General features: G+C 39.9%; 1 protein-coding gene across 2 annotated transcripts in view; it reads left to right on the forward strand.

Annotated features, from left to right (window-relative positions):
• The first annotated feature begins 865 nt into the window (after nucleotides 1-865).
• Nucleotides 866-22,757, forward strand: part of ZSWIM8 (zinc finger SWIM-type containing 8) — a 53,933-nt gene continuing 32,041 nt past the window's right edge. For both annotated transcript variants that reach the window (XM_054277408.1, XM_054277409.1), the window contains exons 1-3: nucleotides 866-1,563; nucleotides 20,156-20,309; nucleotides 21,481-21,575. In XM_054277408.1, coding sequence (XP_054133383.1) covers nucleotides 1,386-1,563; nucleotides 20,156-20,309; nucleotides 21,481-21,575 — 427 coding nt within the window. In that variant the 5' untranslated portion in view covers nucleotides 866-1,385. The remainder of the gene's footprint in view (nucleotides 1,564-20,155; nucleotides 20,310-21,480; nucleotides 21,576-22,757) is intronic.

Raw genomic sequence — 22,757 nt, forward strand, 5'->3', positions numbered from 1 at the left:
CTGCGAGGGGCTCTCGGCCGAAGGAAAGCGTTCACTGCACTTGAACGGGACTTATTCGAGCCATGGTCTCATTTTATTTCCTTTTTCCTCCTTGATCTCCTTTACTGTTGTTTTTTTCTTAAAAAGAAAAAATTGTTACTGAGAACTCGTATATGTCTTTCATCTCCAATCAGCTGATCACAGCTTAGTGATTTCTACCTCACGCACTCATCTTCGCTGCGTTCCGGGGCAACCCCCGCATTTTAGCATAACGAGAGCCCTCCCGCTGCCCACGACGGCGCGGGCAGGCGCACCACACAGGCCTTTGCTTTGTTCCGGCCCCTGCTGGGCGTTTGGCGGCGGCAGGCGCCGGCCGAGCCCCGTCCCGTCCCGGGGCCCGCGGGCTCCTTCCCCGGCCCGCCCGGCATGCCCCGCTCGGCGGAAGCCGGAAGCGCGGCGGCGGAAGCGGCGCTCAGCTGGCGGGGGGTGTCGCAGGTGAAGCTGGGAAGCGCGGAGCCATCTTGGTGCCCGCGCCGGGCAGGGACGGGACCCGCCGGGGCCGCGAACCGCCGGGGCCGCGCCGGGCTCGGGGGCGTCCAGCAGGGCCCGCCGGCCATGGCCTCGTAGAGACACCGCGGGGCCACCGCGACCGGAGCGGCGACGGGCTGCCCCCACCCTGCCCGCCGGGACCAGCGGCGGGCGCTCCCCGCCGGCCGCCGCCCGCGCCCCCGTGAGGCCGGAGCCGCCGCCTGCCCGCCCGCGCCGCTGCCGGTGCCGGCGCCCGTGACGAGCAGCCGGGAGGTCGCGCCGCCCCTCCGCGGGCGCTCCGGCCCCAGCGGGCTGTTTTTAAGCCCCCGGAGCGGGAGGGAAGTTGTTCCCCCCCAGCCCCCGCCGGTGCCCCTGCCCTCCCTCCCCCGGTTCCTGCGCCGGGAGTGAGACAAGCACAAGCTCAGGGAGACCCGGCCCTGCGCACGGACACCGGCGGCCCCCCCGCCCCGCGGGAGCCCCGGAGGAGGAAGTCGGCCCCTTCCCTCGTCCTGCAGCTCCGGGAGCCTTCGGACCCTCCGTGTGCCCGGCACGCACCTGTCCCGCCTGGAGGCAGCTCTCATGGACTGACCAGCCCCCTCCGCCTCAAGTACATTCTGTGGACATAAGCATTTTTTAACTTTTTAAAGAACTTTTTTGTTTCCCCCCCATGGAATTTTTACCAGCTGTCTCTTAGTTATTTCCTGCTTCTCTCATCTCAGACAGCGCTGACTTTGTTTTTTCCTGGTACTGTAGTATGGGGATCAAATCGAAACCGAGATTTTAAGTGTTGCAAGAGCCCTCGAGTCCATTCACCTGTTAAAAGTGAGCGGTGCTGTTCCTGTCTTTATTCTTTTCCCCCACGTCGCCTGTCGGATGTGATGGAACTCATGTTCGCAGAGTGGGAGGACGGGGAGAGGTTTTCATTTGAAGACTCCGATCGCTTTGAGGAAGACTCTCTTTGTTCCTTCATCTCTGAGGCGGAGAGCCTTTGCCAGAACTGGAGAGGATGGAGGAAGCAATCGGCTGGACCCAATTCCCCCACGGTCAAAATGAAAGGTGAGGTCACCCGGTTTAATTGGGATGCTCTTTGGATTCGTGAAAGTTGTGGGGCAACGGGGGGTGGTAGGTGAGGAGATCTGCAGAAGGAAATTCAAAGCTGCAGAGAGAACTCCTGTGTATGATTCATTGTCGGGATAATTTTTGCGCAAAGATTGAAACTCTGAGTTCACCGGGGTTCTTAAGGCAATGCTGTCTTTTAGGTGAGTTTTCACTGCGTGTACTCGTAATATTGTGATGCTGCTCTTCTGAGTAGACTCTGTGGGATTGCTCTTGGAAATCTGAAAGCTGTTTTCTATAAACAAGCTGCAGACTTGGCTGGGAATAACTGCATAGGTTCCCACAGGCTTTGATTGAAGTCCACTAAGGTTTCATAGAGGTTTTTGTTACTTCCATCAAGCTACTCATGTAAAGCCATGTAAGCCATCATTGTACAGAGCAGTCCATTTTCCTTGTCTGATTCTTGGCATTTCCTCTTTTCTAGTAAATTAGCTCTTTCTTTTGCAGTAGTGGAGCAAGAGGGCCTTACCACTGCCACAAAGAAGTCGGCAAACAGCAGTGTGCCTGCTTCAAGAGTTGTTTTATTTCCTTTCTGCTGATAGTAATTTATATTTAATAGCGGACAGCAAAATAGGCAACATTAGCAAATGAATTTTATTTTTAATTAACATACAGCTCTTAGCTCTTTGCTTTATTTTTTCTTCTTTTTAACAAAACTTGATTTCTCTATTATTCTACTGCATCATGACCCTGGAATTCAGGTGATGTTTGCACTAAGCAGAGCCAGACACACAGTTAACTGAAATTACACAAACTTTTTCTATTTTTCTTTTTATCTCCTGTTTCTTCAGGCCAGCGTCAGTACTTTCCTGATCTTTAACCATCACCTGCCTCATTGATATCTCCCTATCTGGAATTGTAAAATTTTATTCTCTTCTGAATATTGCCCTTACATGAACAGGAAATGCAATTTATATTGAATTGAATTGGAATCTGGCCATGTTGTGCTATGGACAAATGTTCAGTTTTCACTGGTTTAGTACCATAAAGTACACTTTGCATTAACCATAGGCTTTCCAGAGCAGATTAAGTTTTAAATTCTACGGCTGTAAAGAAGGGGAACTATGTTGGCATTTGTAAAATCTGTGAGTCCTGAGATGCAGAAGCAAGCATTGTGCATGGGCCAAAGCATATACGTAGATATTTATTTCATGTTTTGCATTAAGTCTTGTTGAACGTGTTATCTTGCTAGAAAGGAGCTGAATTTTTAAAAACATACTGATGTGGAAATAAAGACATCTTTAGTTTGGCATATTGGTTTGCATGGCTCTGCAAGTCAGACTGCTGTTTGCAAAGGTGATTTTTTTTTTCAGCTTCTAGATGCTTTTAGCCAACTTTTCTCCACTGGTTCAGTGTATGAATGAGTGTTCTTCTGGGTCGTGACCTAGTTCCTTGAGCTCTCTTGACCGAATTAAATCAAGCAGCAGTTGCTCTCTCTGCTGACACCCACTTGTTGCATTAAAAGATACTTCAGTAGATGGTGCATGTTTGCAATCTCCAGGCTCTTTTCTGACATGTAAGACACAATAGCTAGCATTGCTGTGATAATTGTAATTATTTATGTGATATTGAGATGTTGCTGTTCTGCAGACTTGCATAGGCAAAGCTTTTATTGCTTGTACTTGGTTCATATATTTCAGATCCATATATTTCAGCAATATAGATATTGCCTCCTTTATTAGACACCTAATTCCTTTGTATGAGAATCTTATTTTAACAGGAGGGACATTTTGAGAGGATACTGTTGCCTCCTTTAAGGCCCTTACTGGCAATTGCCAGGCTCTGGTCAGAGTTATTTTTAGAAGAATGTGAATGTGGATTTGTGGCCTAAATAATTATTTATTCACGCTGTGAAGTCACATATGATACTACCAGTGTGGAACACTTGCAGGTGCTTTACTGTACACAGTTGTGTTGCCAGAAAGTCTGGTCTGACGTGAGATCTGTCATTGTCTGGAATTTCCTTGAATATCAGAACTCCTGTACCAGTTTTGTAGTTTTTAATACCTCTTCTTGACACTGTTTTTGAGTCAGAAAACACAGAACTTGCTGGGTCCTGAGGTTGTTGCTTGTAGCGAGTCATTTCAAATGTGATAATTCAAAATTGAGCTGTGTGTTTTAATTTCCACAGTTTGCCATTTTACTGTTGCCTATGAAAACAAAAAGTGAGGTTAGACACTAGGTTAGTCTGTTAAATGCTAAGAGGAAACAAGAGGAACTATATTCTGTTAGTCTTTTCCTCCAGTTTGGAGCTCAGCCTGTATTTTGGTGTGGAATTAGTCAGACAAGTTATGTAATAGAAAGGATTTCTAGCTTTTTCAATTGTTTTCAGTTTGTCCTTGTAAGTGTCTAGTTCTTTAATTGGTTCAAAGAGAACCCCCTAAGAGTGATGGAGGAGCTGTTGGCTGTCTCTTAAACAAACAAACTACCTGCACAGAGGTAGTTATGGCTTTCTTACTTTTTGCAAGTTTTTATTTTCTTCTTGGGTATCTTTAATATTACTGTCATGCTTATTGGAAATTTCCTAATAAGGCTTGGGTTGCAAATATACACAGTATTCACTACAGAGGGTTGCCAAAAAGGTGAGTTACTCATTTGTCTGTGAATCACCCCATTGGTTTGCTAGAAGATGATGGAAGGGGGAGAGAAATGCTTGAGTTTCTCTAATATGATCCTTGGAGCTGATTTCTTTATAAAATCAGGTATCTTGAGTAGTTATATCAGAAAAATAGAATTGTAATTGGTTGATTTTTCTCACATTTAATTTCTGCTATGGTAAAGTCCTCTTACACTCTTCCTATACTGCACTCTTGAAAGGAATTTTCTCCTTATGTGTAGAATTGCCAGTGTGGAGAAGGAATGCATTGTGTCCACTTCATGGATGCCCTTAGATTTCAAAACTGCTCTTAATCTCCACTGATTCACCTGCACTGAAATCCTGGAGGAAACCTGTCAGTTTTGGGAATACTGGGAGTCCTGTGATGATTTGGAATGTTTTTTTTACAAATGCCTTGTTCTCTTGTTTGCCTTGATTGCTTGCTTTACCCCTTGTGTTTTTAGTTTTGAGTGGTGTAATGCTTCTGACTGATATTTGGCCAGTCATTTCCTGTATACATCATTGATTGCACACACACACACAGAGCATTCTGCTCTGAAGTTAAGGTCAATGGATGTTTGAAGGTACAGCGTCCTTGCAGTGTGTTCAGAACTATCTGGTTCTTCTCTTGTGGAGATACAAACTATCTGTAACTCCAACTCTTTTTCTTAGATACCAAATTACATTCCACCAATTTGTTACTCTCTACTAACAAATGCACCCACCTGCCTTTTCTGCCCTTTTCTGGACAAGTGTTCTTTCCCAGGAGCCATTATGATCCTCTCATGCCTTTCTCACTTTAAAGCAGTTGTATTTTTCATTGGTAATTGAAGTAAGTGTAGTCTTTCTGCAAATGTGTAAACATCTAATGTTATCTTCACATAAATATTTTTGTGATAGAATTTGTAAGAATAAGAGTTCAAGTACACTCATTATCTCTTCAAACCCACTGTGCCTTTGTTTCTTCCTGAAAGCTTCAAAGCTCTTTTACACCCTTAGTCCTTTGTTTCACAGTTTCTGAAGCATAAATATTTACCAAACATTTAGGAAGCTGGCATTAATACTTTAGGATTGTTAAATAGTGTCTTCACAGTATATTTACTCATATTTATTCATTCATGGTGGATTTGGTTGGAAGTGTGCTGAAGAGTTGTGTTGAATCTGTATTCAGTAGGCAGCTAGTGAGAAAAGTTGACTTTTTTTCCTTTCCTTTACTGTAAATTTGAATTATTGTGTGCTATATTGCAGCACCCCCTCAGACTTGATTAAGAAATTATGCAGATAGTGCTCTCTTGGAAAATATTCTCATTATCCAGCTGCAGACAGTTTTTGTTCTTTCAAACTGTTAGGAGCACCCACATTGTGAAGTTTTGGGCACAGTGCCTCAAAACTACAAGCTGTATAGAGAAAATCATTGGCAGGGATTATACAGAGCTTGAGGTGAAGGTATGATCAGTTCAGAGAGCAGCGTCTGAGCAGTGTCTGTGCTGGTAAAATAACAGTGACTGATTTTCATTATTTATACAGGAAAAGAATAAATGGTATAGAGAGCACTCTTTCTGCCTGAGGATTGCTAAGAAATCTAGAAGTCAACCTCTGTTTTGCGGTCTTTTAAACAAACACACAAAGCCTCTCTTCTCTCCCTCCCCCAGCAGTACCTTTGAGGGAAGAGAAATAGACATTGGTGATTTGAACAGTCCCTTCTGCCAGTTACAAACCAGAAGCAAAGAGCATCTCCTCTTTCATTTTCTGTGTTCTAGGTAATATACAGTACTTTGTTCCAGAGGAAAAAAAGGAATGTACAGTTTCAAAAGATCTTTACATACTTTAATGAACTCTGGAGCAAATGTTTGTCTATTTAGAATATCAATAATTGATTTGGAAGCTTTTGTTTGTTTGTTTTTGTATAAGAAACTTAACAAGGAATGAAAACCTATTTATTGTTTGGTTCCTAAAGTTGAATAATGTCTTTAAAATTTCATTGCTCCTTTTAGACCTACAGCTTTTTGTATTACCTAAGTGTAAGAGTGTAAAGCAGTTATAAGACTAATATAAAATAGTGTCATGGCTGGAAGTTATTTTTTTTCAACTTTATTTTAATGCACTTTATGTGTATTAAGCACTTTCCTCCCTCTTGCTGGTTTGTAACAGCCTTCTGAACCCTCCAGAAGTAAAAGTCAAAGCACATAGGTGTCAGCCAGCTAAAATATTACATTTAGAATTTTATTTTTTAAACATTAAATAGCAGTGGTGCATAATGTACAAAATACTTGAAATACTGATTCTAATTTCAAAATACCATATGACACATTTTTAAATGGCCTCCTGTGAAGCTGTGTAGTCTTGAGCAGTTAAGTGTAAGATTAGCAATCAGAAGTTTCTCATTCTTCTCACAGTTTGTGTGTTCTTTGATGCATCTTTTCTTTATTTCTGGCAAGACTGTGGGTAGTTGTGTAGCATTTTTAACAGAAAAGACTGGAAGTGATGTCTTTGACCACATTTCCCCATGTGCTTTAAACATTATGGGCAAGACTTGTGGAAACTTTGCTGTTTTGATTATTTTTAGTTCATCTATATTTGCTTCCATACAGCTGGAAATGTACTGTCTTTGAAAAGAGTGAAACAAAGGAGCTCTGTCAGGTTGCTATATACCTATTAATTAAAATCTTCTGGAATTATGTGTTTTGAGAAAAGTGGTGCTGTGAAAAGTACTCAGTTTTGATAAAATATTTCTTCTACAATGAGTCATTATTAGTGTTTCTAGATTGCTGGAAGAAAAAAAAAATAAAAGAAATATGAAGGTGTCAGTATTTACCAGTATCAATTAGGCAAAAGCTGAACATATGTGAGCTGGGAAAAGCTTGTGTTGATGTTTTGTATTTACCTTAATCTCTGCTGGTGTGAGAAAAAAATTGGAAGTTAAAACATTGTCTTTCCATAGAAGGAGGAAACCTGAAAAGGTTGCAGGAGTAGTGTCTTTGAACAAAATCTTAACATTCTCATTCAGCTGCTGGAAGCAGAGGGACCTGAGTATTTCTTGGTGCCTCAGTGACTGTTTAGCCTTTCTTTTGTCTTCTAGGCTTATCTTGTGATTGTGAGATGTACAGTAAGGCTTTCACACTTCTTTCTCTTGTGGGATAAAAATTGGCTTGTAAAAGAAAGGGAAAGAATAAATTGATAAGATGGAGGGAGGAAGAAAAATATCTGTCCTCAGAAGAAATCCTGTCCTTTAGTGGGAGAAAAGCTGGATGCTGGAGGGGAGAACGTAGTTGACAGAAGGAAGAAGAGGGACCTCAGAGACCAAATACAATACAAAAAAAGAAGTCCACGTTTTTTTACAAAAATATAACTGGGTAGCATGATAAAAGAACTATTACCCAGAATTTATCTGCAAGCAGTTAGTCTTTACAGGGAGGCGTCCAGGGGTACTTTTTTCTCCCAAGTTGAGACATTTATGTGGTGGCTTATTGCAGCAGTGAGCAGGTGAACACCTGGGCCACTGAGTCTGGCTTCTTCCTCTGTTCAGAGAGATGAAAAATTTAAGCAGATGGTCATTGTTCTTTGCTACCCAGAAATACTGGTAAACATGAATAATTCATTGATGGAGACCTGAACATGAAAACACCAATCTTTTAAAATTCAATTAGCATTGCTTGCACCCCAGACCTCCCCACAGATAAACTAGTGGAAAAAGTTAAGTGTGGCTTTTCTGTTCATTAGACTTGAGATCTCTAAAGATGCTGCTTTGAGCATGTCTCCCCAGTCAAAAGGAAAGAAAAAGTGACTTAAAATAAAAGTACCAAGATACCATCTAGACTCTTTCTTAGAGCCATTCATTAAAATAATGCCTGTGTGCATTAGGGCCATTCTTGATGGCATCTTGTCAATGTGTGTGATAAAATGAGGTTCTTGGTTGAGTACAGAAAAGTTTCTGAACCTGTGAATATTGGGTATTGTATTGCCTGATGGAATCTGTCCATGTCTTGTTTCAGGTTTACTGTTCTCTGCATATGCTCCCATTTGCCTTTGTGTATCACCAGTTGTGATTCTTGAGACTGATTTTTCTTGTGACTGATTTTTATTTTCTTTTTAATATCCCTGTACTGGAATTCTTAGGTGGTAAAATCACATCTGTCTCATCCTTTGGATAGTGCACCAACATGAAGTCTTGTTAATACATGCTCAAGGCTAATTGAATAGCCTAATGATGGCTTGAATGCCCAAGTTCCATGTTTTTAGGAAATGATTGCTAATGTAAAAGTACCTGGTCAGGGTTTGACATTGAAGCTTCATGGTAGTGTGTAATTAATAGGTGTACAAATGAAATTACCATTTTTCTGAGAAGCGAATACATTTGTGAAGCCTATAGGGCATCTTTTAGCAATTCTCCTGAGCTCTTTACAGTTCCTATTGCATATTGCTTGTAGTTTCATTTCTTACCTCATATTTAGGTCAGTGAATGCTGAGATGGGAGGAAGAAAGAAATGTAACTGGTAAATTTGTTTACCAGAGGTCTGGGTGAAAATACATGTAACTTGGGCTTCTTACGCATGTCTTGCAGAGAAGGTTGTATTTGACCTAAAATCTCTCCAAGTTTCATTGATTACTTGCTTGCATTTAAAGTAGTAGTGCATGGGGACATTTTCAGAAGATGACTGACTTTGCTTCAGTCTTGTGATGTTGGGAAGATCTTGGGAGATATTATTCATTTACCTTGCCAAATTCATGCACTGGACTGCAGTTAATCAGTGCCTCACAGTTTTCAGGGATGCTTCAGGTATTATTTTTGTGCACTGAAAATATGGGACATGCTTGTAACTGACCCTTCCTCTGCAAACATTCTGTAGGTGCCTTCCTGCTTCATATGTGCCTTTGTACCCAGTTTTGTTTGGCCTGTTTTGTTCTCCCTGCAGGTGATGGGAGGAAATGGAAGGAAGTTTATTTCTTGTTAGAAGAGAGACTCTCTCCAGCTCTTGGTTATTAACATATGATCACATGAATGCTTTACCCTGAGTGGGAGAAAATGCAGTTGCTAGGGGCTGAGAGCTCAAGGCAGGCTTGCTGGGTGCTGCCAGCATTGGAAGCTCGTGTCCAGCAGGCTGGGACTGCTCTGCTGTGCCTTGGGACTGGGGGGACAGCCTGGAACTGAAGGACATTGCTGACTGAGCTCTGTTACCTTGCATGAAGCCTGAGGTTAGATTTGGGGAGATTTTTATCAAACCAAAGGAAAGAAAAAGAAGTCAGGTAAGATTTTTTTTTCAAAAGAATTGAGATATTTAAGTTCTTGTATTTATGAAATAGATATTTAAACCTCTGTTGGTTTCCAGTTGGTGATGTTGAGAGTTGATGCCTTCTTCTAGTTCCTGACAGTTGTTTAAGTTTTTTTTTACTCTAGAAGTGAGAATGCTTATCCTTTATTCTTTTCAGACGATAACTTTCCTTTCAGCCCCCCAGAAATTGGCCTCCTGACATGCTGATACATTCAGTAAATGCACCTCTTCCATGTTTGCCAGTGCATTTGTTTGGAGGCCAAGTGATACTATTCTGGCATTTATTTAGACACTTGAAAAAAGCTGGTTAGGAATTAATTTTGCATGTTATACTTAAGGATGGTTACTAAGGATGGTGCTGTAGAGACCAGCACAATAAATAGTGGAGGTTGCATGGTGTTTTGTATGATTTCCTTTTGTGTCTGAAAACATATGAATACTTCTTGAAAGAAATTGATTCTCAGCTGTGCTGAAGTCAGACTTTGATTTATATTTGTGTTCCATCATCTGCAATCAGAAAAATATTTGGTCTGTGTTGGTCTTTGTAGCTTTTTTTTGGTCATAGGCCACTGGAGAAAATTTTGAATTCTGAGCTTTTGAAATACCTTGTGTGGGGCAGGAGTGGGAGTAAGTGGTAACACTGAGTCTTGCTTTCAGGAGGCAGGAGCTGTTTGCTGCCTGTGCTCTGAATGCACAATCCTGGTTGTACGGAATTCTTTCTGCATGGGGTGAGAGAGCAAGGAGTAACAGTGCAGGGGAAATGACTTGCCTGAAGCTAATCTGCCTCATCAGCTGTAGACTTATTTTGCGTGCAAGCTGCCCAGTTTGTCATGAAACCTTGGCCAGCACTGGCATGAATGCAGTGTTTTGTAGCACTGTCTGTCTTGCTTTACAAAAATCTGCTGTTTATTTTAGGATTTCTAGCAGCTGTCAGTTGCTTGCCCAGACTGCTCTTTTTATGAGATGAATACATTTTTTTAGGGAAGGAAATAGAAAGGTTTGAAATAAGAATTTTCTTGTCTGAATTTTCAGAGGTGATTGTCAAGTTGGGAATGCTGCATTACCTGCCTAATACTGGTATCAGAGTTTTGGGATCTCAGTCATGTTAGAGTAGGTGAGAGTTGAAAAAAGGTCATAGAATATTCCAATTTCATGAACATAGCCTTGTGCAGATTTTCACAGTTATTGCATAGGATTAGCAATAAAATTAGATGGAAAAAACACCTTTCTGATCTAGATTTGAGTTGTGTGTGAAGAGGTCCTTACATTTTCTCAGAGCAGATGTTTTCTGTGGATGCATTGTACACCTTTGCAACAAAATCTTGAAATATTAGGCAGAACATAGGTGAGTTGGATCTTAGAACTTCAAGTTAGTGTTGGAGAAATGTGCTGATGTTTCTGTCCTGAAGTCATGGAAATGAATAATGGATTTTTTCCCTTTCCCTCATCAAACATATTCTTTGTTACCAAATGTAACTTGTAACTTTCTACATTTGCCTTGAACTATAGTTCTGAAGGTGTTAATAAAATGGTCTTTGTAGAGATCTGGTTTCGAATATAGTAAGAATGTTGTAGTTATGATGCTTTAAGGACATAACGAAGAGAGCTTTTGTAAAAGAAGAAGGGGAATCTGTTCTTCAGCTAGCTGACCTTCAGAGTGCAAAAAGTTTTCAGACAGGCACCACTTAAAATTCTTAGTGTGTTAGAAATCTTAATGTTGGATTAAACAGACATCATGCATCTTCTTAGTTCTCTGGTAAGTTATTGCTTACCATTGTAAAACCTAACCAGCTTTCTTTTTTCTAGGGCTTTTTTTGACTCATGAAGTCAAGTGAAGGTGTTACCAGGAGTTGGCATGACCCTGGAATGCTAAAAGACATAACTTTAAAAGTAATGATCTAAAGATAAAATCGTTTTAAATCAGTCTAACATTAAAACAGCAGGAATTGTGCTGAGTGTGGCATTCTTCCTCTGTTAGGTGCTCAGGTTCATTAGCAAAAGCTGTTTTGAGGTGCAGTCTCTCTGATCAGTGTTAACACTGTGGTAATGTCATTTCTCCACAGGTGAGCAAAGTTTAGTCAGTTGGTTTTCAGTTGTGGGGTTTTTTAACTCTGTATACATACAGAGAGTGAATGTAGAAAACCATAGTGGAGTGGGTTTGTCAGAAATGTGCAGAAGGGAGCTGCAAGCCTTAGCAGATTTAGAACTACTGACGCTTGAAAAGATTCCCCACCCACACAGCCCTCTAAATCTGCAATCATTTGTGTTCTGCAGTTCTACAGGGCTTGTGTGCTACTAAAATACAAGTATTGTTTTTCTGATATTTTAATGTATATTAAAGCCTGCCTTATAGAAGGAAGTAATTATAGCTTCCTAAACTATCTTAATCTTGGAGGCAGAAGTCATGAGTCCAGGAGATATGTATATGCTGTCAGCCAAGTAATATACTTCTGTCATTTTGAAGGGAAATCCAAATCCAGCAACCAAAGATAATTTGAGCCATTAAATATTTTGACTTACACATAGGAGCTGTTTGTGATATAGTGTTAAGCACTTTTCAGAAATTGAATTTAGATGAAATTTGACTCTGCTATGGCTTTTGCTGCAGGTAGCAGAGACTTTGTGGGTGAATTGGACACCCTCCTGTGATAAAACAGCCCTTCTTGCATTGGGTTAAAAAAACTGCCATTCTTAAAATGTTGTGGTGTCTGTAATGGAATTTGTGTAGTACTGCAGTTTGTCAGTTAAGTGTGAAGTTTCCTACTCTGGGCTGTAATCTGCCCATCTGGGATCTGTTTTTTTTAATGGTTTGTGGCTATGAATCTCATCAGTGTTACCCATTAAATGCTAATAAAAAAATTATGTTGCTTATTCATCTTTTCAACTGTTTTATACATAAAAATGTCATTGTGTGGCTTAGGGCTGATGTAGGCCTCGCCCGAATTATTTTTGCTTTCAACATGGTCTTACATCTCTGCATTTGCAACTCATTGACATAATTTTCAATGTCATTTTACTGCTGCAAAATGTTTATGTGATCAGACAGAGTTGCATAACTCTCGCTGAGGAAATAAGAGATATAAGAAGGTCTTGTAAACACAGATCCCATTAGCGTTTTAGTGCTGTTAGTAAGCTTATGGGGGTAGTAGCAATGGAGAAGGAGAAAGATAAAAGCAAATAAGAGGAGCATATAATAATTGTCTGTCAATTTTAGAAAAGCCCGAATTTTTAATTGAGAGTTCTGCACTATTTACAGGCAGTAAGAAGGCTAATATGCACATTTAATGAGTGAATTGCATAGACAGAAAAATAAAACCAAAAAATCCTGCTAGTTTCTTGTTTGGTTTCTTTTTGTGAACAAATTAGTGTACCTGTGATTCAAAGTGTCTCTTGCTTTGTTCTCCAGAGTGTTTTGCTCATTTGTTGATCACTTAGTTCTCTCTATGAATGTTTTTTGATTTTTAAAAAATGTGTGTATATATGAGTGTGTATATAAATACTTTCATTCTTCCATGATGAGAATATCATCCTGCCATACAAGCCTCTTGGATAAAACCATATTTTTAGAGTTTTTCCTGTGGCTAATTGCCTGAAATACTTGAGGGTTGCATTACAGTGTCCTGTCCTTGCTGCTTTTGCTAGATCATTTGATTAGTTGTGCTTGCTTGCCATGAGTATGTGGATATTTTTAAAGTACAGAAACATTAAGAGAAAACAAAACCAAGGGAGCCCTCAGGTCAGAATGTTCCCTCTAGTCTGTGTGCTGAGCAAGGTTGATTAACAGTAAATCAGAATAGGATGTGTAGCTTCCTATCTCCATCACTTGATCCCTGTTCTTGTCTAGTCTAACCCTCTTGATCTGTCACAGTGTGTGAAAAACTCACACAGATGAATTCCACCAAAGGCTGTTGTTCTCCATTTGTTGTTGCAGCTTGCTTTGTGAGTGCTGAGGTGTTTTGCAGGGAATTTGTTTGGGGTGTGTATTATCTGAGAAACAAGTAGCTGAAACTTTATTATAGCTTGGTACAGCAAGTATTTTACTGTAAAGAAGTTGCTTTTTTTCTTAAGATTGATGCTGCACAAATAGTTGGGGAATCAGGAGCCTGTATCTTTGCATTAGCTTCCTTAACCTGTGAAAGAAAAGCTTCTACTTTTTAGCAATACTGTGGTTTGCTTGGTTTTTCTTACAAAGGAGCGTTGTGGGTTTTTTCCCTTTGTACAAAATGGCGTGGAATTATTAATCTGAAGCAGGGGAATTGAAACCAGCTAATTGAAGACAGCTGGAGGCAGTATTTGAATATTGCCTTGTGTCTTGTGGTTTTCAGATGCTTCATTCTGCTTGCAGTCAAGCTAGACTATGACTGGGTGCAGCTGCAGCTCCCTGTGTCCATTCAGTGCCAGGTTCTGGTGCAGGAGGGTCTTGGTTCAGCTTCAGGGTCCTCACCCCTTGGCTTGCCTGTTGGTTTTGTTCCCTTGTGGTGCCTGCTCAGTCCTTGTGCCTGCTGGGCTGCTGTAAGAGCCCAGCATCTCCAGCTGAGCTGAAGCAGTCTGTGATGAGTGTGTTCTCTTTGAACACCACTGAGACCAGCTGTGGGGTTTGAAGAGATCATATGCAGCTGAGAGATTGATGATCTTTTGAAGAGAAATTAATCCCTAGTTGTAAGTATCTGAATACTGGCCTGAAAGAGGCCATCTTGAGTCAGGTTTTCTTCATTATCTACAGTGCTTCTTTGGATGGTCTACTCTCAGCATATGTGTAGCTGATCTGTCTTTTGCTGTATGGTATAGCTTCAGAGCTGCTCCAGCAGTTCATCTGTGAGCCTTTGCAATGGAAGTTTCACATGGTGTTCAATTTAGTTCCACTCTTCTATTCCAAATCCTCTCTCCCCTTACTTGGACCCATTTTGGTATGGGTGTTTAAAGGTAAGTAGTTCAATTGTTTTCAGTGCTTGTTACTTCTATGTTACCTCTCTTTCTTTCAAATTTTTAAGTCTTTGGTGGCTATTTCAGTTGTGTTCTTATGTTAAGTATTTTGTTTTCTTCTGGAGCTTGGTGGTTGTGGTTCAGTACTTCCTGTGTTCCAAGTCTTACAGGCACAGAGTAGCTGAAAAATCTCTTCCACTTAGGTGGAGAACTTTTCCTCTATCTCTTTGAAAACACAGCTGTCCTGTTTGTGACTGGATCATGAACCTTAATTTAATTTACTTAGTCTGATTTACTCCCAGGATTGTAATCCTAAGACTATTCAAGGGTGCTCTTAATATTCCATCATCTCTATATATGATATACTAGTGCATTGTAAATGGGCTGTATTTTTTAATAACGTTGCCTGAAATTTGGGGAACTGTGTAGTAAGTATTCACTGCTCCTCTCACACGTCTGTGCTTGAAAGCCACAGAGCAGCAAGCAGACATGTGAAGCAGAACTGTGTCTTGTGGCCCTTACTGCTTATGTGGGCTGCAAGGATGTTAGTTCAACCCTTCTGATGTTCCCTTTTTGTTGACTTTGTAGGGCTGGAACTTAATGAGGCAAAAAGTTAGTGTGATAGAAAGCAAACTGTGGTGGTGTGTCTGTGACCCATTTATCAGTCCTGCTCTTAATGAACACCTCTTTGAGTAGGGAACTAAAATTCATGTGCCTTTTGGATGGAGCTTTGCATGAGAAATACCTTTAAAGCAAGAGAAAGTATCTTATTTTCAGACTTTTGCAAAATGCTTCTGGTACATACTATGTAGCTTATCTGCAGTTCAGAGATGGATTTTATCTATTTTTAATAGACTTGTTTCTTTTTGTAAGATGTCGATTGTATGGTAAAATGGAAGAAGAAAAATAAGTATAAATGGCCTAAATGCCTTGGGTATAATTTATTTGCAATAAACAAGTACATCTTTAATTAAAAGACTTGTGTTTCATTTTGCAATGTTCACCTTGGGAAACTGTTTTTAAAATACATTCACAGCATTCACCCTCAAGTATTACAGAGTTAAAGACAAAGGTGATGTTTTCTGATATTTCTTGCCAGGTCTGAGCCCTGAAGGACTGTATTTCTCTGGCATCTACTTCTTAAAGACATCAACTCAGAATAAATTTCTAAAAAGAAAAAAAAGAGCAAGAGAATAAACTAAAACCAACTGCAGAATTTTAGATGGAAATGTACAGAAAACAGTAAGAAAACAAATTTTTTTCAAGAGTTGGTTTATGTATGTTATGATTAAATGCAATGCTTCCTCTGCTTGCCTGTTTGAGAATTCTCAGCACATTTTGATTTTAAGTGGTATCAGAGAGACAGTGTATCACTGGCTTAAGCCAAGGGGCATTTTACTGACAGGCAGTTAAACTAAACAAGCAGAAATCCTGTATGTGCATTCTACAGCAACAGTTTTATGTTTCTACATGGCAAATCCTGTAAAAAGCAATGTGTTATTTACTATTTTTAAAATAAGATTTGTAAAACAGATTTTGTAACACCTTCCCCATACCTCCTTCACCAGTCAAGATTGAACTCTGCATATTTCCTCTTAGTTTTACTGTTCTTCTCACTAGCTTTTGATATCACAGGTGATTCACTTAATTTTCATCTTCTTGTTCTGTGTATAGTTATATTACTTTGTTACTCTTTGTTACATTTAGGAGTGAAGCCAGGGAGAAAGGTGAGGCAAAAGGTCAGATAGGGACCAGGGATTGCTGTAACATCAAAGCTGAAGAAGTCATCTCTTAAAAGAGAATGTAGCCTAAAATGCTATTTTTCTAAAGTTAGGGAAAGCAGTGTGTCCTGTCTTTGTACTGTGTCTTATCTCTTGCTGTGAGCTTTGTTCTCTTGCATTGTATTCATTCACTTGTATGTGTACTTTACTTTTAGAATGTGTGTCAAATGAAAGTAACTCAATGGAAATAACCTGATAACAGATACATTCAGTGTTTAGCCCAGTTGTTTTTTCTTTGTTGTGTTTTAATAGCTCTTCTGTATTCTCACGGTCCCTGTTCTGCTGATTATTCCAGCTGTTTCTTCTCTGTTTTTCGGTTACTGTGCTGAAGGAATACTGCTGCATCATTTTGAGCATGATCTGTTTTTATGAGTAATTGTTGGCTGCACCTTATTACAGCCTACTCTCTAATAGGAAAGGTTAAGCAACTGCTACACTTTCATCTCTGTGTGGTAAGTTCTGCTGGCACAGAAGTTGTTCTGCTGGTGAAATTGCAGGTTTGTGTACACAGCTTGTGTTGGCTGTTTTGGGGTCAGGTGTTTTGTTGTTGTTGTTGTTCCAGCAGGAATAATTACATCTGTGCAAGGTTTCAGCTTTTACAAAATGGCTATAAAAATCAAACCTGTAATTCATGCAAAACAGTAGCAAAAAGGGCAGGATAGTCCTCATGAAAGCTGCATGTTGTGTGATGGTAAATAATGAGGTGTGATTTATTCAGAATGATTCAGATATGCTTGATCTTGCATTTTAGTTAGGAGATCTAGATTCGATGGCTTCTCAAAATCCCTTCCAGACCTGGGTTTTCTTGGTCATTTAGCCTGTGAGAATTGTTTCAGATTGCTTATGCTTTACTTGTGACTCTATTCTTCCAAAATTTTGAATGTGTTTTTTCTTCTGGTTGGGTCATGTCTGCTTCCAAGAGCAAATAGTGATTCATGCCAATTTTGCTCCACAATTTAAAATTATCTTCTCCCTTGGATAGTTTTGTCTCAAGAATTTAACTTCACTGCTGTTTAATTTTTTTAATATTAAATTTGCAATCTTCCTTCCTATACTTATTTTTGCTTTATGAGCAGAAGCTGTGGTGCTTTCTCCTTTACTTTTCTAGCAGACTTCCTTTTTTCTTCTTTGCTAAAAATATTTATTATAGAACCTGAGAGTACCTTTTGTCTGTTTTATTGATAATACCTCTTGATACAAGTAGGTATGAATCTACTTACAAGTAGGTATATAAATCCACCAACCCAAGATTTGTGTATCCAGAAATAAACTTCTTGAATAGATCTCTCTTTGTTTGGGACTCAGATGAGAGTATTTGAAGTCTAGTTTTAGCACCAAAGTAGGACTGTCCAGCTGACTTGACAGGAGTAAAAAGGGAAAAGACCCTCTAAGACTGCTCTGAGCCATATTGCAGGTAGGATTGTCTCACCTTGGCTACATGGGTGACTACCTCCCTGAAACTTAGGGCAGTTTAATGTCTTCATTTTGGCATTTACACGTGTGCCAGGGTAGCTAGTGTGAATTCACACACCCTTGGAGTATGATTGACAAATTGTTTTCTACTTTTCAGTTAATTTCTACTATTTTTTCAATCTCTCTTTTTCCTTGTTGAAAATTCTGAACTTTAGAACTGTGCATGATCTTGTAAGTAAGATGGTTGGTTTTTTCCCCTGCAGGTTTTACTGCTTTCACCTTATTCCCAAGATGTTTCAGCTGTGTGTTTTGAGTTATGCCACATAATTGGCCACCTGTCTTCTGCTCATTACTACTGGCACAGTACAGCTGATGAATCAGTTAATGAATGGGTTCAGTGCAAAGTCAGCCTTACCTCACCTTACCTTACTTTGTAGAGTTATTGAAGTCAAGCTGGCTGACTTGTGCTAGACTTGTGCTGGAGCAGATGAGGTCTCATGTTGTATTTCTAATCTAACCTTCATACCCAGCACCAGATCTTTATAGAAAGGAATGGTAAAAAGGAATACCCTCCAGGCTGAAGGCTCGCAGCTCTCAAAAGAATGTACAGGTGTTTCAGTCAATACTGACAGAATTTTCTGAGCCTTTTAGCTTGTGGAGGTTGTTTAGGTGTTATCTCTTTTCTAGTATTGTGTAATGAGATAACTGAGTAGAGTACCTCTATAGAAGAAGTGCATTTTAAACCATGCAAAATACCTCTCCTTTCATTGCTCAGAGTAATTTCGAGTATGAAAGTGCCTCAATTTGGACTTTCTGCAGTATCTACTACTACTGTAGCAGCAGGAATGATATTAATTTGACTGTGTTGCACTAATTAAAAACAGTACACTTTTTAGGGACTAATTAAAAGCAGTATATTTTTTAGTGACTTCATTAAAGGCTTTACACCTGTTTCGGTTGTCAAAAGTGGAAATGAAATTACTTTTCTGCTAAAAGCTTGTTTATCTGCTAGCTGTAGAGAAAGGGGCACAGCTTTTTCGAATTTCTCTCCTTTTATAATCCGCTTCTCTCACATTTGTGAAGGGGATTATAGCACTGTAAAATAGAGACTGGATCTATAACATAGAATAAAAATCATTGGTGATGGAGAACCCACCCTGAAGGCAAAAGACTGACGCTATCCGGGAGAAGGGAATAGTTACTAAGGAATCTAATTTCACTGCAAAAAAATCCTAAATGTGGATGTTTGAAAACGGAGGGGGTTTTTCCATCCTTATGTAATCCTTTTGCTTGTTGGGTCTGCTCAGTGCTGGGGGAGATGTTGGCTGCTCTGCTGTGTGCATGCACTTTCAAAGCCCTCTCCTCTCCTGTCTTTCCCAGCTGCTGGGACTGGAGGGTGTCTTTAGGCAGAGGGTGAGAAAATGCTTACTGACATCAGGGCTTAAGTTTTCCTTGGATATGCTGGCTGGAGGCCGGTGTGGAGGGGAAGCTGATTGCCAGGTTAGTTTATGTCCTGGCTTCCAGTGGTGTTTTAGTGGCTGGTGAGGGAGGCAAAGAGACATAACATTGAATATCTCAATTAATTAGGGGTTTGGCATCAGGGTTTGGAAGATGACGCAACCAAGGCTGCTGTAGTGATGGGTCAGAAGGTGATCTCAAGTACAGCAGGGATGTATGTACTTGCAGATATGACAAGTCTGGCATTTTGTATAAAGTGTAATTTGGATCAGAGCAAAGCAGAAACATGAGGGTTCTATAGCCAGATGATAGGAAATCTTCATCTGTGGGTAAAAACCATAAAAAGTGGAGTTACATCTGTGGGTAAAAACCATAAAAAGTGGAGTTAATTTGGTAGAAAGGTGATGGTTAAATATATTTATATAAAGCTCTTACTGCCTTAAGATCCTCATGAGCTTTGTGTAGTCAGCACTGCACTGACATGTGAATTCCCAGTTGCTTCTCTAAGGTGCTTGAAGTATAAAGGCAGATATCATATGAAAGGTGGTGGTGAAGGAAATAAACCAACAAATACTAATTGAAATAAAAACCTTGTAAATAGGTGAATACTGAGTGTTGTCAAAAAAAAGTCAACACTGAAGTTCTTGGATAACCATTCCATTGCTGCTTGTGCATGTATGTTGGACTAATTCTTTGTGTAGACTACTGGAATTCACGGGATGTCACTGCTACATTGTGACAGAAATGTGTGGGAAAAAACTCGGTTACCTTAAGCCTTTCTGAACAATGTCAGTTTTGGCAGGAGACAAACTGCTAGGCTGATGCAGCTCTTTTGGCCAAGGACTGTTTTTTTGGGATTTGTGCCCTGAGTGGTTGAAAACAAACATAGAGTTGAGAGACAACTCTTCAAAACTCTTCAAAAGATTTCTGTGCTGACTTTACTATCTGTCAAAAATGGTCTTTAACGTGAGATAAAAGAGAAGGTGGAAGAGGTGAGATAAAAGAGAAGCTGGAAGAGCTTTGACCTCTTTAGTCTCTCACAAGCTTTGTTTTCTGAATGGCTAATTGTGTTTTGTTTCTGGTCTTTCTAGATGGGCTGGTGATCCCATTGGTGGAACTCTCTGCAAAACAGGTTGCATTTCACATTCCATTTGAGGTGGTGGAGAAAGTTTATCCTCCAGTGCCTGAACAACTGCAGCTTCGAATCGCCTTCTGGAGTTTCCCAGAAAATGAGGAGGATATCAGGTAATAAATACTATTTACTTTTCACTGATGCTTAAGAAAAGATTTTGTTCACTTGAGGAAAATCATTGTCCTTTTGATGTCCTGTATATTTGGTGCTTCTGTGGCTCTAGTGTGCCTTTTGTAATACATGGATAGATTACTGTGGGATATGCTGTGATATGAGGTTTTATTCTGGGGTGAGTTGCCTTGCATATGTGCCAAGAAAACCATGTAGATGTCTAGGTTCTGTGTGTAAAGGATAAAAAAATAAATGCTTCCTTTAATTTGGCTAACAGTAGGCTAGGCTAGCTTGTGGAGTTTTGTCCTTATGTTAGTCTTACAAAATCATCTTTCCAATCTGAACCTGTTGCTGGAGTCAGAGCTTTAACTGGGTTCAGAAATTGTCAAAGAGGGCTTGCTCAGTGTGCTGTGCAATCCTTTTGTTTGTGTAAATAGGAGAACCAGAATTTGCTGAATACATCAGTGATCAGAACTGATATAGTCAGATCACTATATTTCTTATGCTTCCACATTAACTACGTGACTACATAGTCAAAGATTTTCTGCCTTTAGATCTATTTCTAAGCTTTGCTGAAGCTTTTATATTATAGGAGGTCTACCCACGTAACTGTGCGTTCAGAATTTTGTTGCAAGTAGTGATACTACACTCTTTTAGAAAGAATCTTGCTGAAAGTTCTTGGATATGTTTGTCTAAGGTTCAGGTATCAGTTGGGGGAGGTAGTGTCAGAAGTACTGATGTAAGATCACCTGCTAGGGCAAGCCAGCTGGTTGTACATGCTCATTATTCTGACGAACACAGATATAAAAAAACCTCACAAGAGCATGCAGATAATTAGTCTAGAAGGAGTTTTTACTGTGGCATGCTAACATTAGACCTTGAACTATACTATACTATATGAAGGCTTAATTTTAGACTATGAATGAATTTGTATTTCAGAGGCTTAGGTGGAAATTCCTAAAACTGCTGGTGGCTATACACAAACCCAGTTAGGAAGAGACTAATGATTTTTGTGGTTGAATTGTAATGTTGAAATGGCAGGAGAGACCTAGACTTTTTATTCAAGATAGCAAGGGTTTTTCAAAAGCCAGAGGAAAAAGTCAGCAAAGAGGATAATACTGTGAAGTTTCTCAAAAGCAGATGGTCCTGACAGGTTCTGTTTGTGTCTTGCAGGTTGTACTCGTGCTTGGCGAATGGCAGTGCCGATGAGTTCCAGCGAGGGGAGCAGCTCTTCCGGGTCAGGGCTGTCAAAGACCCTCTCCAGATAGGTAAGGACAGTGCAGCTCCACGTCTCCAGATACTTCAGAGCCCCAAAATCATGTCTGCAGTGGGACAGCAGTGCAATGACCGTGTCTCAAAACAAGCTTTTCTGGCATCTTAGCTGAAACTCCCTGCCAAATGTATTCTTTGTAATGTGTTAAGCTAAATGCTGTTTTATTTTGGCCTCAACCAGCTCAGCTGTGAAATGGACTGAAAGGTCAGAAATGTTCTGATCCTTAATGTGTCTTAGCATTTTCCAAAACACTGTATAGGATACTTTTTTCTCCATAATGCTTAAATTCTTCATTGCTAAAGAGAACTTGACTTTCTAGTTGTCTGATCAAATGACCAATGCCTAAAGTACCTGTATGGCACAGAGGAAGTTTGCTAGGTTTATTCTTGTAACAAAAGAGTTTTATTAATTGTACAGTTATTCATGTAGTATTTTGGCAGATGGAAATCCTTCTTGTTGGACAGTAGCTTTTGTAGCTTCTACTACTGTCTTGTTCTTTTCATGTATTTTGGCTATAGATGCTAATTTTATCTATACAAGAATTGGATTCTGTTTTTTTCATTAAATCCTTTGAAGCAAAGAAGAATATTGAGATAGCTTTTTCAGTGGCAGCTGTTTGACCAGAAGGCATTATGTGAAATAAAGGTACTACTAGTATGTCAAGGTGGACTGTGTCAATCCCATGCAGATTTTTTTCCTGCAAGTGTGAGCTTCAGAATCAGAATATTATTTGGTATGTGGGAACCAAGCCTGTTCTATTAAGAAAAATGATAATATAAAAAACTGTATAATGTTAAGGAAGTTTAGAAAATTTCTTGTATTTTCATGTGATGAGGGATAGAAGCTTCTGTGGGCCTGTTTAGTTATTAGAACCAGGAATACTTAACTCTCAGCGATGAGGGAAATGAATAAATTTAGGTAAAGAGCCCTCAGAAAGTGAATAAAAGTGACATGTGCTATAAAGGTTTGGGGATACTGAAAAGAGAAAGAGATGGCATTTGAGATAGGCAAAGTGCAAGAGACTGCTGAACTGTTACCTGAATACAGGGTAAAGCTTCTGAAAGGATATTGCCTGGGCCAGTGTCTACTGTAATAGCAATAGGAGAAATTCTTGGAATGGAAGTGAAGAGATTCCTTGTACTTAAGTGAGATTGAGTTAAAACTACCTTGCATAGTG

Source organism: Melozone crissalis, unplaced genomic scaffold (assembly GCF_028551555.1).
Source record: "Melozone crissalis strain CALT ecotype California unplaced genomic scaffold, PUWL_Pcris_2 ptg000019l_1, whole genome shotgun sequence".
NCBI lineage: Eukaryota > Metazoa > Chordata > Aves > Passeriformes > Passerellidae > Melozone > Melozone crissalis.